The 17125-nt window shown below is 41.8% G+C and overlaps 1 protein-coding gene across 8 annotated transcripts in view; it reads right to left on the reverse strand.

The window, feature by feature from the left end:
* The window catches only part of SPMIP2 (sperm microtubule inner protein 2), a 124719-nt gene that overhangs the window by 94244 nt on the left and 13350 nt on the right, over nucleotides 1-17125 (reverse strand). For all 8 annotated transcript variants that reach the window (XM_065597928.1, XM_024106213.3, XM_024106211.3 and 5 more), the window contains exons 2-3: nucleotides 16289-16521; nucleotides 7301-7359 (exon numbers count right to left, since the gene is read on the reverse strand). In XM_065597928.1, the coding sequence (XP_065454000.1) occupies nucleotides 7301-7359; nucleotides 16289-16521 (292 nt within the window). The remainder of the gene's footprint in view (nucleotides 1-7300; nucleotides 7360-16288; nucleotides 16522-17125) is intronic.

Consider the following 17125-nt stretch of genomic DNA (forward strand, 5'->3'; position numbering starts at 1 on the left):
TCAATTCCTTTCAGGCTTTTAACAACACCCTCCTACTTTTACTTTTTGCTTCATCTTAAGTTTCCAAAAGTCTGGATGCCTATATATGATCTTATACTTATAATATTTGGTTTTGGTGGAATGAAAGCAAGGCCAGACTGTGATCTCATTTATATGAGTGAAACTTCAGAGGAAAGCTACTTAATTCAATAAAGTTACTCTGAATTTACATCAGTGTAAACAAGAGCAGGAGCTTAACTTTTACAAGTGACATAAATCTGAGAAGGATATAAGAAATTTGCCTTCTCCTCCAGAACAAAAATTAACTCTATGGAAATTTATGATAAAAGATTTACATATTATTTATATTTTTAGATATCCTAAGAAATAATGCACAGTAATGTTGAAGCATACATTCAAAGAATCCAATAGACTACAGTCATTGGTGATCAAGTCAGTCCAATTAGGCATGTCCATGCAGTGCTAAGAGATACAGGGCCTTGCAACACTTTTGTGAGTATTCACATATTAAAACAAAGGTTTACATGAATATACAGGGCAAAGATGTACCATTTCTACTAGCAAATGCTGTTTTTCAGATGGATATGGGGAGAGGGGAGATGTGAATTTGTCCACAAACAAATTTCACCATTTTTGCCAAGTCTCCTGCACCCCAAGGAAAATAAAAGGGGTTGGTGGCTTTATGTAATGAAATGAATGAAATCCACCACAAAGCAAAATCATGAATATATGAGAAGTGGAAATTTTTCCATTTTATGCAAATCACATTTCCACAAGGGAAAAAGTGACTTGTTACCGTAAAAGAAAAAATTGAAGGCAAGAATAAAACAGAAGTGTTCTGCTTTTCTTTTTGCTAGGGTAAAGAGTATTGCTAACTTCACAGGTACCATACCCAGTATCCTGAGCTAGTGCACCTCCTCCAACTTTTGAAACACTTCCTCCTTGAAGTATCAGAGGGGTAGCCGTGTTAGTCTGAATCTGTAAAAAGCAACAGAGGGTCCTGTGGCACCTTTGAGACTAACAGAAGTATTGGGAGCATAAGCTTTCGTGGGAAGAGCCTCACTTCTTCAGATGCAAGTAATGGAAATCTCCAGGGGCAGGTATAAATCAGTGTGGAGATAACGAGGTTAGTTCAATCAGGGAGGGTGAGGTGCTCTGCTAGCAGTTGAGGTGTGAACACCAAGAGAGGAGAAACTGCTTTATCTTGCATGTCTTCTGTGTGCCTCATCATTTTATACTCATGCAGAAACATCTTCACTGGCCACCAAACAGAGGCAAATGTTAACACTTTCACTTCCTCTGAAAGCATCACCTTCTCCCTTTCTATCATTTCCATGCAAACTGAACAATGGCTGCTTCTGTCTGGCTATGCCAGCGCTAGAAACATCCAACCATATGGATGTCAAGTATGGCACACTTCACCCTAAATCACCTCACCTCTTGTTGATGTTGAAACTATTCATCTGATATCAACAGGGTCAGTGCCCAATGTTCAGGTTCATTAGGAGTCAATATTACTGTCTATTAAGGAGTATTGGATTCTGTACCCTTCACATAAGCCAGAGAACAAAAGCTGAGAGGGTGGTGTGGACGCGTCAAACGGAGCAAGATATTTTAGGGTAGACACAGCCTCTATGAATCACACAAACCAAGACTGACTTACAGATACAGATGTCTGCAGTGTTGGACCCAGAATATAAGAGAGACAAGGTGGGTGAGGTAACATCTTTCATTGGACCAACTTCTATTGGTGAAAGAGACAAGCTTTCAAGCTACAAGGAATTCCTCTTCTTACAGATATAGAGACAGTTTCCTTAGTAATAATATCTATGCCTGCTGTAAACATTCAAGGTACTAATACATTTAGAAATGCATTTAGAAATACTTTACTCATACATGGGTTGATTGTGCAAAGAGCTGAGCATTCCAGACCTAAATCAGAAAAGCATATGCTTAAATTTAAGCACAAGAGTAGTGGGGGGGGGTGGATTTACTCTAGAGCTATCAATTAATCTCAGTTAACTCAAGTAATTAACTGAAAATAAATTAACTCAATTAAAAAATTTAATTGTGATTATTCTCAGTTTTAATCACACTGTTAAACAATAATACCAATTTTAATTTATTAGAAATATTTTTGGATGTTTTACTACATTTTCCAATATATTGATTTAAACAATACAGAGTACAAAGTCTACAGTGCTCACTTTATATTATTTTTATTACAAATATTTGCACTGTAAAAAAGAAATAGTATTTTTCAGTTCACCTCATATAAGTACCGTAGTGCAATCTCTTTGTCGTGAAAGTGCACTTACAAATGTAGAATTATTATTTTTTACATAACTACACTCAAAAACAAAACAATGTAAAACTTTAGAGCCTACAAATCCACTCAGTCCTACTTCTTGTTCAGTCAATCGCTAAGACAAACAAGTTTATTTACATTTACAGGAGATAATGTTGCCCACTTCTTATTTACGATGTCACCTGAAAGTGAGAACAGATGTTTGCATGGCACTGTTGTAGCTGGGATTGCCAAGGTATTTATGTGCCAGATATGCTAAACATTCATATGCCCCTTCATGCTTTGACTTGTAGATCTTTTGTTTCTTTTTTACAGTTCAAATATTTATAATAAATATTACAAAGGATAGAGTGCTCACTTTGTATTCCGTGTTGTAACTGAAATCAAAATATTTGAAAATGTAGAAAAACATCCACAAATATTTATAATACATTTAAATTGGTATTCCATTATTGTTTAACAGTGCAATTTAAAAAAAAATTATCATGATTAATCACAGTTTTAAACCGTTTGACAGCCCTAGTTTACTCACATGCTTAAAGTTAAGTGTGTTCTTAAGTGCTTTTCTGGATCTCAGAAAGAGTGCTCAGGCAGGGTTCAGGTCTTGATGTGGCCCTACAGCACTGTCCATATGCCATCCACATGTCCCATGCCTTCTGCTTGCTAAGCTGTATCCTCTTCCTTCTGCTGCTATTACAGGCCCTCTGCCAACAACAGGGTGTGCCTGTGCACAGCTCTTGGTTTTTCAGTCGCAGCAGTCAGGCTGTCTGCCATGCAGCTTTCCCTCTGCAACCAGCTGCCAGGCTGCTGTCTCTGGCCAGCTGCTTCTAGTCACATAAACCTCTGGCTTTCTCTCCCAAGTAGGTCAGGTCAAAATATTTTGTCAAAACTGTTTTTGATGGGAAATATTTCACTTTTTTGGGGTGAAAAGTTGACATTTTCCAAGGAAATTTGACAAAACTGGGGGGGAAGGGAAATTGTTCTCTTTAAAGATGTCCGTGGAATTATTTTTCCACAACTTGCTCTATTCCCAATCTAGATTCCCCTAAGACTCTTGAGGGTTACTACCCTTTCCTGTATGCTACATTAGCGAGACTGCTACTGGTTAAATGTTGGGCTAGGCAAGACACAATTCTCCTTTGGCTACATCCTTCCCCTTCCATTTTATTTAGATTTCAGGGAAGACACTGAGTAATGAGCTAGTGGGTTCATTATGATATTAGTGTATAATCTATTCCAGATATTGCAATATACATATATAATCTACTTCCCTTCATGGGCTGGAACCAAGACATCAGAGCTGATCACCCTTTAAACCTTTGGGAAACTTCAGATATGAATCCAAATTTGAATCAGAAATTTGCAACCCGGGCACTTTTCTCCAGCTGAAATGCAGCCTACCTGTTATCATTACTTCTACTTCCTGCTATGATTGGAGACTTCAGGTTCTCTTCCAAATAATAATTTACCCTTTCAGAAAGAATTTCTGATATGATTTTCTACTGAGTAGTGTAATTCAGGAAGAGTCAGCAAAAGAGAGAGAAAAAAGTCTATAGCAATGATAGATAGTGGACTATACTTGCTATGAATGGAATTTGCATCCTGCTATTGGAAAACTATATAAAAGTTGCAGAGATATTACCCTGAATAATACTGTGATATCAATATTGTCAAGGATGAAAGTTGATTATTCTAGTTTACATTTCTAATAGTTTTGCTGGAAAAGTGGAACTGGAAGACACCAGTGAACAGGTCTGACCCTTTTCTAACCAACTTTCCTAAATATAAAATGGATACTGCAAGAGATCTCAGAGAACACTTTGTGTTTGAAATAACTAGAGATAATCAAAGTATTGTCCTTGCACTGATGAATTTCACCGGGTTTTTTTCCGCTTAGAAATGCCTGTAGTAACCTTGTATTGATTATAAGACTAGAGAGTTAGCGCTATTACAGGGTCAGTAGTGAAGCTATATGCAAAAGATCCAGTGGTAACAATTAAATCCTCTGAATATTTTGTGCAGTTCCTATAACATTTGTTCATGCTTTAAAGATCTGCAGCATACTAGATAAAATAACTTAATTATCTAATAGAGCATCCTTTTCTGAGACATTCCATTAGCTGATTGCACACATTTAATTGTGTTTAAACTCAGGTCACTCTGCCTTCCCATCCACCTTTCTCTGGTAAAAGTAAATATAGTATGTCCTTTATAGTAAGCCCCATATTAATCCCTATACAATCACTGTACACAAGGATTGCTTTAAAAAATCTTGATAATATGAATGGCTTATGAATGTTTTATGAATGCATTAAAAGATGGACAAGCACTCTAAGCCTTCTTGAAAGATACTGCTTTGGCTGTCCTCCTACACTGAACTCGGAATGTTTCATTAGCTCCCAGCATTTGGAAAATGTAATGAAGAAGCTGTTTATTTTATAACCTGTCACCAGAATAAAGCAACCTCAACAGAATTCCACTGTATTAACCCAAATAAGCAATTACAGATATGGCTTTATACCTATGATTTATAGGACAACAAAGAAACTTTAGTCACTCAGAGCTAGTAGATGATCAACTAAGGCACTTCCTGACTCTGTTATATGGCCTACCTATACCATGGGCACAGTAGGGGAAGTAGTCTCCAGAGAATCATTACCCCCCCCCCCTCACCATGTGTATGTAAGTGGGTGGGAGAGGAGAGGAAAAAATGGGACAGAGAGTAGAGGAGAGCATTGGCTTGCTCCCTGCATGCCAGCGCTGTGTTAGTGCAGAAGGCACTGTGCCAGGGGTAGGTCCAATGCAGTTTAGTTCCTCCCTGGAGCAGGCAGGCAAACTTGGAGGCAAATTGCAACTCCGAGTCATAGTCTGATTCATAAGCTGCTCCTAGGACAACATAACTAGACACTGCCTCTTTTTCAGAGTAGATCATAATGTGACAACCTAGCCCTCATTCGAATAGGACTAGTTTTATGATGCTGGGAGTTGTGTGTTTCTTTACACAACGCACAGTCAACCTGTGGAACTCCTTGCGAGGCGATGCTGTGAAGGCCAAGACTTTAACAAGGTTCAAAAAAAGAACTAGATAAATTCATGGAGGATAGGTCCATCAATGCCTATTAGCCAGGGTGGGCAGGAATGGTGTCCCTAGCCTCTGTTTGCCAGAAGCTGGGAATGAGCGACAGGGGACAGATCACTTGCTGATTACCTGTTCTGTTCATTCCCTCTGGAGCACCTGGCACTGGCCACTAGTGGAAGACAGGATACCGGGCTAGATGGACCTTTGGTCTGACCCAGTATGGCCATTCTTATGTTCTTGTGTTATTCTTGGGAGAGAACTCTACAAATCTCCTCACTCTCCTCCCCTCCACAGATCTCCTCAATCTCTTTCTCCCCCTCATACTTTACCTAAATTTATCATTAATAATAATAATTAATAATAAATAATGCTTAGCACAGACTTGGCTCATGGTGCACCAATCAATGTGACAGACCCTATAAACCAAGGTAAAATTAGGGACTGTCTGAAAAATGATCGGTAACCTGAAAAGTAGGATTTTCATGTAACTCATAGACTCATAGACTTTAAGGTCAGAAGGGACCATTATGATCATCTGGTCTGACCCCCTGCATGCTGCAGGCCATAAAACCATCCCTACCCCTTCCCTGGACTCTGCTGTTGAAGTCCCCAATCCTGTTTTTAGTGACTTCAATCGGCAGAGACCCTCCTGCTAGTGATCCCTGCCCCGTGCTGCGGAGGAAGGCGAAAAACCTCCAGAGGCTCAGCCAATCTGCCCTGGAGGAAAATTCCTTCCCGACCCCAAATATGGCGATCAGTAAGACCCCGAGCATATAGGCAAGAGTCTCCAGCCTGACCCCTGTTAGCCATTATACTATTTACCTACCATTGCTTGGTTTTCCTTGACTACTATGTTTTACCATTAAACCATTCCCTCCATAAACTTATCTAACTTAATCTTAAAACCAGACAGGTCCGTCGCCCCCACCGTTTCCCTCGGAAGGCCGTTCCAATATTTCACCTCTCTGACGGTCAGAAACCTTCGTCTAATTTCAAGCCTGAACTTCCCCACGGCCAGTTTATATCCATTCGTTCTCGTATCCACATTAGTACTAAGCTGGAATAATTCTTCTCCCTCCCTTGTATTAATCCCTCTAATATATTTAAAGATAGCAATCATATCCCCCCTCAGCCTTCGCTTTGTCAGACTAAACAACCCAAGCTCCTCTAGTCTCCTTTCATACGACAGGTTTTCCATTCCTCTGATCATCCTAGTGGCCCTTCTCTGCACCCGTTCCAGTTTGAGTTCATCTTTTTTAAACATGGGAGACCAGAACTGCACACAGTACTCCAAATGAGGTCTCACCAGCGCCTTGTACAACGGAAGCAGGACCTCCTTATCCCTACTAGATATACCTCACCTAATGCATCCCAAGACAGCATTGGCTTTTTTCACCGCCTCGTCACATTGTCGACTCATAGTCATCCTGCGGTCTACAAGGACCCCTAGGTCCTTCTCCTCTTCCGTTACTTCTAACCAATGCGTCCCCATCTTGTAACTAAAGTTGTTATTAGTCATCCCCAAATGCATCACCTTACACTAACAGTGTAACAGTGGCATTTATGAGTCCCAAAGAGTTTTCCCTAAGTTCTAACGTTTATTTTGGTTCTATTTATGTAATAGTGCTAATCATTTATTATAACATCAATTAAATGGTTAACTATAAATCCTGCCTCTTAGCCATTCTCACCATAGCTCTATTGCTGAAAATGGGTTTCCCGCAGCAGTAGATACTCATGGAATCTCTTTGGTAACAATAGCTGTTGTTGTCCAATATCTTCTGCTACAAGGTTAAGGATGCCACTGTTCTACCTGTCCCAGGTTTTCTCACCGATCATGGTAATCTAAGCATCTCTGCAACAGTGGGCTAGTCACCAGAGGATGTTTGCTAGAATGATGAATAAATAGTTACCATGGATTCTGGTATCGATGAGTTATCTCATCTTCAGCAGCCTGACGGAATTCTCCAGTCTGTCAAAGAGAAACAAAACCAAAGCTTGTTGGCAAGGGGAATTGATATTATGTTTGTCTGCCCCTCTCCAATCAGAGTGGGAGTGAGGAGAGAGTCCATTAACAGAGTTGAAAGCCAAGGAAGGGTGCTATGGTTCTACATCTTGAAATGTGAGAGCAACCTGGGTGCAGCATTCTGGCCCCCTTAACATTTAGAGAGGAAGAATTTAGAAAGACAATAAAACTGAAATTGTAAGGCTATATTTCTACAACGTCTCCGGCAATAGAACAAGGTACATAAGAGTTAAGCAATGTCTGGTACATCTAAGGGTCCTGTATGTGGACTGTAAAATTGAAAATATCAAAAGTTCACAACAGGCTCACAACAACTCAGAGAGCATGTGGGCAAAAAGTGGGCAGGGCAGCAGATGGCAGTATGTGCAAGTCAAGGAGAAATCCAGGGCAAAAGGGAAACCTCTGGTCTATAGGAAGTAATTTTTAAAACTTAAATTGGGTCAGTAAGGTAGTCTCACACACTACTTGTACATGTATCTTGATGGGGGAAGCAACAATATAGCCTACGGTGTGCATTTTTCACACACAGACACACACACACACACACCCCTTGAATACCACATCCTATTTTCCCCACTCTACTCTTACCCATTTTTGCTTCTCCCCATCTCTCTCAAGTTGGACCTTAGATGCACCATGCCTATTGATAAATCTGAGGATAGAAATTAAAATAGGAAAGCCAATCTAAGTGTTTCTCATTTGAATTCCTGTAATGCTACTTATCTAAGGGCAGAACTTGGTGCATTGCAAACAATTCTGATGCAAATCTCTGAATCAAAACTTCAGTTATTTCTATTAAATTCAAGCATCATATGATGTCTTCATTTTTCTCTTTGGCTTTTCTGTTTCCTAGTCATATTTATCTTTGTCAACAGTTGCAGGTGTTATGCAGTCCAACACTGAAAATGCCAGTCATTGCTAAAGCAGCAACCAGTTTGCCACATAATTACTTCCTTGCCCTATTCTGCTGTCCATGTTATTTTGTTTTGAGCAGCTTCTTTGTTTAATCCACCGAATTTAAGTAGTGATGGAACTATAGTCCCATAATTCAAAATTTACCTTGTTTTCATTTCATGCTTTTACCAGCTCACACCCTGCAGCTTACCTCCTCTCTTGCTGTTGCCTTTCCTGTCCTGTTCCCTCTTCCCAGCCTCACTTCTGTCTCTGTTTCTCTCAGGAGTTGTAATGAAAACCCAGCACTTACCTTGTGGCCCCTCTTTGCGTCTGCAGAATTTAAATTTAAATGCATAATTTATTAAAAAAAATAAGTTACCGTATATACTCGATCATAAGCCGGTTTGTTTATAAGCTAACCCTCCAAGATGGATAAGTAAAAATGGAAAATTTTTATAACCTGTTCATAAGCCAACCCTATAATTCAGGGGTCAGCAAACTTTGGCTCCCGGGCCATCAGGATAAGACGCTGGTGGGTTGAGATGGTTTGTTTACCTCGAGCCTCCGCAGGCACGGAGGTAAACCTAAGTAAACAAAGTGTCCTGGTGCGTCAGCTGCTTACTCTGACAGGCTGGGACAGCAACTGGTGGGGAAATTTTTGAGGGGGGGGGGAAGAAGCTGGGAGTCAGGGGAGTAACTCCTGTGACCACCCCTCACATAACCCCACCCCAGCCCGGGACCCCCACACTCTTCCCATCCCATTCCCTATCTGGGGAGGGCCAGGGGAGGATGTCTCTGGCCTGGCTGGAGCTGGTCCGGCAGGCTGGGCAGCACAGCCACAGCCTGCTCCGGGGGGCCAGACCGGGCGGCACGGCCACAGCATGCTCCGGTGGGCTGGGCGACGCGGCCACAGCCTGCTCTGTGGGGCAGGGCCGAGTGGCACGGCTGCAGCCTGCCAGCCCCGGAGCTGCAGCTGCTTCGGAGGCTGCGGGGAGAGCAGCGTGGTCAGAAGCGGTGAGACTCTGGCCCCGCCTCTTCCCTTTTGGCTCTGCTGCCTCTCCTTGCTCCCTCTCTTGGGGGTGGAGGGGGGAAGGGGCTGTGTCCCACCTCTCCCTCTCTATACCCGTTCAAAGCCGACCCCCTTCTCTGGTGCTTCCCTTTTTTACTAAAAAAAATTTGGCTTATGAACTAGTATATACGGTACATTTCTATCCCTTATGGTTGCAAAGAAAACATCTTCTAAAGGTGAACCCATGCTGTGCTGTATTAGTGAGTCTGCAGATACAGGAATGACAGCTTTAAGGGAAAATTGTATTTCCCTCACAGAGGGTACGTCTATACTGCAATAAAAAACCTGCTGCACTGAGTCTCAGAGCCTGAGTCATCGACGTGGTTCCACAGGGCTCAGGCTGCGGGGCTAAAAACTGCGATGTAGACATTCGGGCTGGATCATGGGCTCTGAGAACCTCCCCCTCTCACAGGGTTTCAGAGCCTGGGGTTCAGCCTGAGCCTAAGTGTCTACACTGCAATATTTAGCCCCACAGCCCTAGATCTGCAAGCCTGAGGCAGCTCAGGCCAGCTGTGGTCATGCCACGAGTCTTGTATTGAACTGTGGATGTATCCAGAGGCTCTGAACCAGCAATGTATATGAATGAGCCCATTATGCATGAAAGGAGTTGCACAGAAATCCGTGCTTAAAGTTAGGCATATGCATTTATGTACCCTGCTGAATTGGGTCCATAAAGCCCAATGAAGTGTGAGGGGATGAGAAGCGAAAACCACAACAAAACCCTTGTGTGGTGCAGGCTGTTACTCCAGGCTATGGGTCAACATAGCAGCTGTAGTTTCCTTCCTGCTTCCCTCCTCCCGCCCTCGCCCATCCACCCGCCCCCACATATGCCACTTGTTAGGACCACTGGATTCATGTAATTGCAGATCCAGCACCCACTGTCCAGCCTGCTCTCCATGCCACCCTCTTTGCTGGCCTGTTCAGGAGCCACTAAATGCAAATATAGGGCACACCGGTCCTCAGAGTTTAATAAGGAAGCTCCCTGACCCAGTACATCCCATCCCAGTTTTCCTATAAAAATATCTTTGAGACAGGAGACACAGTCACAAGGCATGGACTGTAGTCTTGGGGAAGCAGTCGGGGGTTTATAAACAACAGCCATCCTGCAGACCCTGGCTTTATGGCCCACCACCAGGGTTCAGTGAACAGAAAGGGCTGGAACTCCTCACACTGGCAGGGGATCAGGCTAGCTCTTGGTTGACCTCTCAAAGCAGCAGAAGAGCAGGGCTGGCTGGGAAATGTATTTCCTTATGATAGCCATAATTAGCCCTATTTTGCAAGGCACGATGGGAAATATAGTCAGTACATAAACAGTACCCTTGCTAAAATTTGCGGGAAGAGACCTGGAGAGAGCCAGGCTTTTTTTATGGTCTCTCCTGGAAGATGTGAACAGTTGAGTCTACAGACCTAGTGTTAGGAGCAGTAGCAGAAAATATTATTATGGTACCACCCAAAAGCCCCAGTTGGGACAGGGCCCCATTGTGGTGGGTACTGTGTAAACAGAAAAGACAGTCCTTTTCCTGAAGGGTTTATAATCTAAGGCCCTAGATTGCTGGTCTTTCCTTTATTGAGGTGTGCTTAGACCAGGTTAAGGTATGTGACATGTGTCTTACTTAGATAAGCAGCTTTTGGTACAAGTGACTCATAAGTATTTGGTGCCTAGACACGATAGTGATGGGCACAAGTAATGTCTATAACAGGCATCGGCAACCTTTCAGGAGTGGTGTGCCGAGTCTTCATTTATTCACTCTATTTTAAGGCTTTGCGTGCCAGTAATACATTTTAACGTTTTTAGAAGGTCTCTTTCTATAAGTCTATAATATATAACTAATCTATTGTTGTATGTAAAGTAAATAAGGTTTTTAAAATCTTTAAGAAGCTTTATTTAAAATTAAATTAAAATGCAGAGCCCCCTGGACCGGTGGCCAGGACCTGGGCAGTGTGAGTGCCCCTGAAAATCAGCTCGCGTGCCGCCTTCGGCACGTGTGCCATAGGTTGCCTATCCCCTGGTCTATAAAGAGGTATTGTTAGCTCATGGGTGGGATCTTGCAAGGGTTGATTGTCAGTTGTAGCTTTTCTCCAGTGAGGGGCCTCCACTGATGGAATTTGCTCCCCTTGGAGCTCTGCCAGAACCAGAGTTTGGCAAGCTTCAGGGTCTGACATAAGGCCCTTTAAAAATGGTTTGTATGAGTTCTTATTTTTGTTCAGTTTTGGTTATTTTGTATTAACAGTTGATTTAGTAAGACATTGATTATAGTAATGCAAGGGACAATTAGGTTGCCATCACTTGCTGCTAACTTATCAATAGGGCCCTACCAAATTCACAGTCCATTTTGGTCAATTTCACAGTCATAGGATTTTAAAAATCGTAAATTTCATGATTTCAGCTATTTAAATCTGAAATTTCACAGTGTTGTAACTATAGGAGTCCTGACCCAAAAGAGTTGTGAAGGGGGTCGCGGTACTACTATGCTTACTTCTGTGCTGCTAGCGGCAGCACTGCCTTCTGAGCTGGGCAGCTGGAGAGCGGTGGCTGCTGGCCAGGAGCCCATCTCTCAAAGCAGAGCCACTGCCAGCAGCAGCGCAGAAGTAAGGATGGAATGGTATGGTATCGCCACCCTTACTTCTATGCTGCTGCCTGCAGAGCTGGGCCCTCAGTCAGCAGCTGTCACTCTTGGCCACCCAGCTCTGAAGGCAGCACAGAAGTAAGGGTGACAATACTGCGACCCTCCTAAAATGACCCTGTGACACCCCCTCGCAACTTCCTTTTGGGTCAGAACCCCCGTGTGAGAAACGCTGGTATCCCCCCATGAAATCTGTATAGTGTAGGGTAAAAGCACACAAAAGACCAGATTTCATGCGGGGGAGACCAGATTTCACGATCTGTGACGCATTTTTCATGGCTGTGAATTTGAAAGAGCCCTAGCTATCAAACTTGTTTTAAGCTTTTATTTATTTATTTATTTATTGTATAGGCCTAGCTGCTATGGCAACAGGAATTCATAGAAAACAAAATAAATCAGAATAAAATTAAAAAGACAGATGGCAAAGCAGAGTCATTCTGAATAGTAATACAAACAAAGGGAATAGTTGTTTCACTTACTTCAGGTAAACCAGAAGTAACTCCACTGAAGTCAATTGTGTTTACATAGGTGTACATGAAAAGAGAATCAGGCTCAATATCCACAAATATCACCAACCATCAAACTGAAGAATGGTCAAGTTCTTTCTGTTTCTTCCCCTCTATTCCCGCTGGGAGCCAAATTTTAAGAATGGAGAAACCAGATATGGAAGGAGAGAGAAAAGGGGTCATGCAGAATGTCTAGCATGGGGTATATTGCGGGAAATTTCAGGGAGTTCCTGAAATAGAGGGGGAGGGGTGGGTGGCACACGGGAGCTTGTGAGATGGAATGCAAGGAGCTCCTGATGTGTGCTCAGCCTACGTAGGCTACAAAGTATCTGACCCCCTAATTCATGAGGTTTGTAAAGCAAAATGAAATAAAATACAGTTGCATTGGAGTAAATCCACAATAATGAAGCTACTGCAAATGTAACCTGGTATAACTGAAAGCAGAATTTGGCAGTAGATCTGGCTCTAAAGGATCAGCAGCAACTTGAAATAGCAATGTGGTCATTTAGACGTCGTATAGCTTTTTCCTATATAATGAGCACATTCATCTGATGCAGGGATGGCAACAGGAATATTGGTTCGTAGACTCTTACCTACAATGTCAACAATTGTTCAGAACACAATGTGTTGTGATTTTCAGAAATGTTAGGGTGCTAACACTGGCAGAACTGTTGTCAGTCAGACATTACCACTTTGTAAAATAGATCTGAAAATATGTTTATCTAACAGAGCTTGAAGTTTTATACTCCTGGTTAGTATATCCGATTTAATTACAATCTTCTATGACACAAGAGAGGATAAATAATATTTAAGTGAAACTAAAACTCATAGCCATGGAGCTATGAAAGGTGCTTTTAAAAGCTACTTTTATAACTTTGTAGCAAAGTCCAAAGATGTTCTTTTTAATTTCAATTTGTACTGACAGCAACATCTGCAGATCAGAAATGTGGGAGCTGAAATTATTTGAAGATTGTCAGGCATTTGAGAGGGACCTGGACTCCATGTGTGTTATTGATTCTATAAGGGGAAAGCAGTTCAAAACTATTTTTAATTCCAGAAGAAGCTGACTTAGAAGTATCAAGTAAAATAGGAAATTTGTTAAAAGAAAAACAGCTGTGTATTGATATCTAAGATTAAAATGTTCATCCTATTAATGGCTATCTGATAACGGAATAAACCCGTTACACCGGTTAGGCTAAATTTAGCAGCCTCTTTGTCACAGACAGGAAAAGAGGCAGTGAAAGAGGGCAGGGTGCAACTGCTCAGCTCAACTCTGTTTCCACTAAAATCTGAATTTTACCCCACATAGATCCTTCACAGCCAGAGAGCAGAGGTGATATGCCAGGATGGGGTGTGAATTGTGCATTTTATGCAGCCGTTTCTTGGCCCAAATTATTTAGGTCTCCTCCCCTATTATTGTAGGTTAAATTGAGTGGTTTCACATAATGCTTTTGTAGGATGAATTGAGTGGTTGCACATGTACCCAAAAGAGATGCAGCTCCTCCTGCTTCTGTAGGGCAATGCTGCCAGGAAGGCTCCTATGCCCAAATAATTCAGGATCCTAAATGAAGAGATACCTTAGTTTCTACATACTGGAGCCCAGTACTAAGAATGAAGAAAATTAGGTCCCACATTGTTATTTAATTTCTGCCTATTTTTGAGTGGCAACCACCACCACCACCTCCCATTCATGAGTTCATACCAGTATATAAAATGGTGTGTGTGTGTGTGTGTACAAATATATATATAAACACACCCATTTATGCTTTCACAAAGCTTTTTCTCATACCAGACTCATTTGAGCAGGATATATTGTTTGAACAAAGAAGCATGAGACACTAATCAATGCCAGTATTCTTCCTAGGAATGTACACCTGCTCAGATTTTGCAGAGAAGCAATCAATGAAGGTTCAGACTTTGACCTAGAAAGGGCATTGTATTGCAAGGGTGCCCAAATTATGCCCTTAGGACCAAATGTGGCTTTCAGAGTCCTCAAGTGCCTTTTAGTTCCCTGCGTCAAAGCTATGAAGGAACAACCCATGGAAACTAAAGTTTTAACATTTTAGAGCCAAAGTCTGCTGTTTCTTCTCTAATAGTTCTCAAAATGCCTTGAGCATTTTCTTTTCCATTCCTGGTAAACTCAAACACAAACAGTTCCTACCCATCCACCAAGGAAAATAATCTGTTATGTTTTCAGCTGTAGCTATTTATACATGGTGCTACTGTGCAGAGGGGATAAAGGTTGGAGGGCCACCTTTTCCTCCTTGTCATCCTCTGTGTGGGAAAGAGCTGAACCAGGACAGCTGCCCCCTTCCTGCTTTTCTTCACAGGATGTTGGACGAAGGATCAGGCCAGGCTCCTCCATCCTTTGTTTCTGTTCCTTTTCACACTAATGAGGACTGGGGAGAGAAAATTGCAGCCAGTGGAGAAGTGGGAAAACACAAGGGCCCCATGAGTGGGGTAAGAATTCATATACTGTACTAAGAACTGATAATCTGGAGGTTTTAACTATGTTCATTGACTTTTTTTAGGAGTGCAGTGTGCAGTTATATAATGTGCAAACACTATCGGACATTTGTAAGCTATGTCTTAGCGATACAAAAAAGCTCGTTCAGGCCAGGAACTCTGTTGTATATGTTTGTACAGCACCTAGCATGATAGTTCCCGAACCTGACTGGGGCCTCAGGCATAACTGGTCAGATCGACTCAATAAAAACATGCAGTTTTGGCATCTGTATATAAAAACTAAAGATGTTTGCAAAAATTAAACACTTAAGGCACTTTCCTGCCATCCTTACATATGGAAGTCAAGAGTCCCAATAATGACTTCAACTGGGACTACAGGTGTAAGCAAAGGTTGCAGATTCAGCACCCAGAGGGGAGGTAGACAAGCTCAAGAGTGTCTTGAGATTCTATTCTCTACTTCTGCTCCCCAAGTGGCTAAGCACCAAAAAAATGTTAAGAGTTCTCAGAGGTAGTGAGCACATACTAGACCTGTGCAAACCTGGCAGGATTCTGCTCACAGATGAGTTCAGAAACTCATGCCTGCAGTTCTTTTTACAGTATTTGGAAGTGGGCCATCACCTGCAGGTTTACCTTAAAGCTCAAGTTCAAACTCTCAAGTGAACCTTGCAACCCTTAAGGGAACCTTCCATCCTAAAGTTAGCTCCTCCCAGCTGTTCCAGTCACTTCCTCCTTCCACACTTCTGAGTGGACAGTTTCCCAGAAAGGTGTTAAAACTCAGTCCACATCCATCAAGGCCAAGATTTTCAAAAATGGGTGTCTAAAGCTAACATCAGTGGATAGGTGCTGTGCATACAGCATTGTCTAAAATCAGGCTGTTTGTTTAGGTATCTGCATGGACTTGACAGTCTAACTTCAGGGACCCATTTCTGAAAATGTTTCCCCAAGCTTTCATGAACATGGGTTGATATTTGTAAACACATGGACTCAATTGATTTAAGATGTTAATAGTTTGCACACCTCTAGTGCACATGTCATTACACAACACAACTTTCCATTTAATTTGTTTCAGGAAAGCTAAGATTTATGAATGCTTAGTATAATTTCAAGTACCACCACTTTAATACATTTGTTGTAATAATGTTGACTGTACATGATCTTAAAAAATGGTGTCTTTTTATCAAATAAATGTGTTCCATCTTGTTCTCTGATTAACCACAGCACTACAAATACACAGCATAAAATTACAAAGCAAGACACTCTTTAATGCCATCTAGATGGCATCTGATAAAATTCTGGAGAAATGTATGAGTAGTTACCTTAATCTGCATGCCACTGAGCAGATTTCCTCTGTTGAGATAACTAAATTCTGTTACTCCCCAGCCAATTTGTCCAGGGTAGGAATGTTTGTGGGGCAGTATAGAAGTCATCCAGGGGGCAGTACGCCACAAGTACTCAAGGTCAGCGGTGGCCCCTTGTGCTGGAGTGGTTGCTCCGATGTAGCGAGTATACTCAGGGAGCTTTGTTCTGTAATCACGAATAGCATCTGGGCCTTAGAGGAAAAAAGATTAAAAATTGGTTATATAAAACCGAAGAGTTACATTTCTTACTATTTCAGTATGTGTTGTTCCATCCTTTATTTTCTCAGTTACTTTACTGCAACAACTTTTAAAGAGCCGTTTCACTGCACAAGAGTGGTTCACGCTTATTTTGTCTATGTCAGATATGTTAAGGGCTGTTACAATTGATCACTGTCCTCTTTATATTCCGTGTCCACTGAAGGTAGGACAAAAAGAAATGGGCTTAAGCTACAAGGGCAGTTAAGCTCTGGAATAGGCTTCCAAAGGAGGCTGTGGAATCTCCATCTTTTGGAAATTTTTAAGAACAGGTTGGACAAACTCCTGTCAGGGCTGGTCTAGCTTTACATGGACCTGCTTCAATGCAGAGGGCTGGACTAGATGACTTCTCAAGGTCCTACATTTCTATGATTCTATCTTGGTTACAACATGCTCCCAGGTGGGAAAAAAGCTTTTGTATGGGCACTACTTTTTCATGCTCCTAAAGCACTGACTCTTGAAAAAGAGGCCATAAGGGGGAGCAAAGTAAACCATCATTCTCTAACAGGAAGTAGGATTTTATTGTTTTTGGCTTAGAAT

Source organism: Chrysemys picta, chromosome 5 (assembly GCF_011386835.1).
Source record: "Chrysemys picta bellii isolate R12L10 chromosome 5, ASM1138683v2, whole genome shotgun sequence".
Taxonomy (NCBI): Eukaryota; Metazoa; Chordata; order Testudines; family Emydidae; genus Chrysemys; species Chrysemys picta.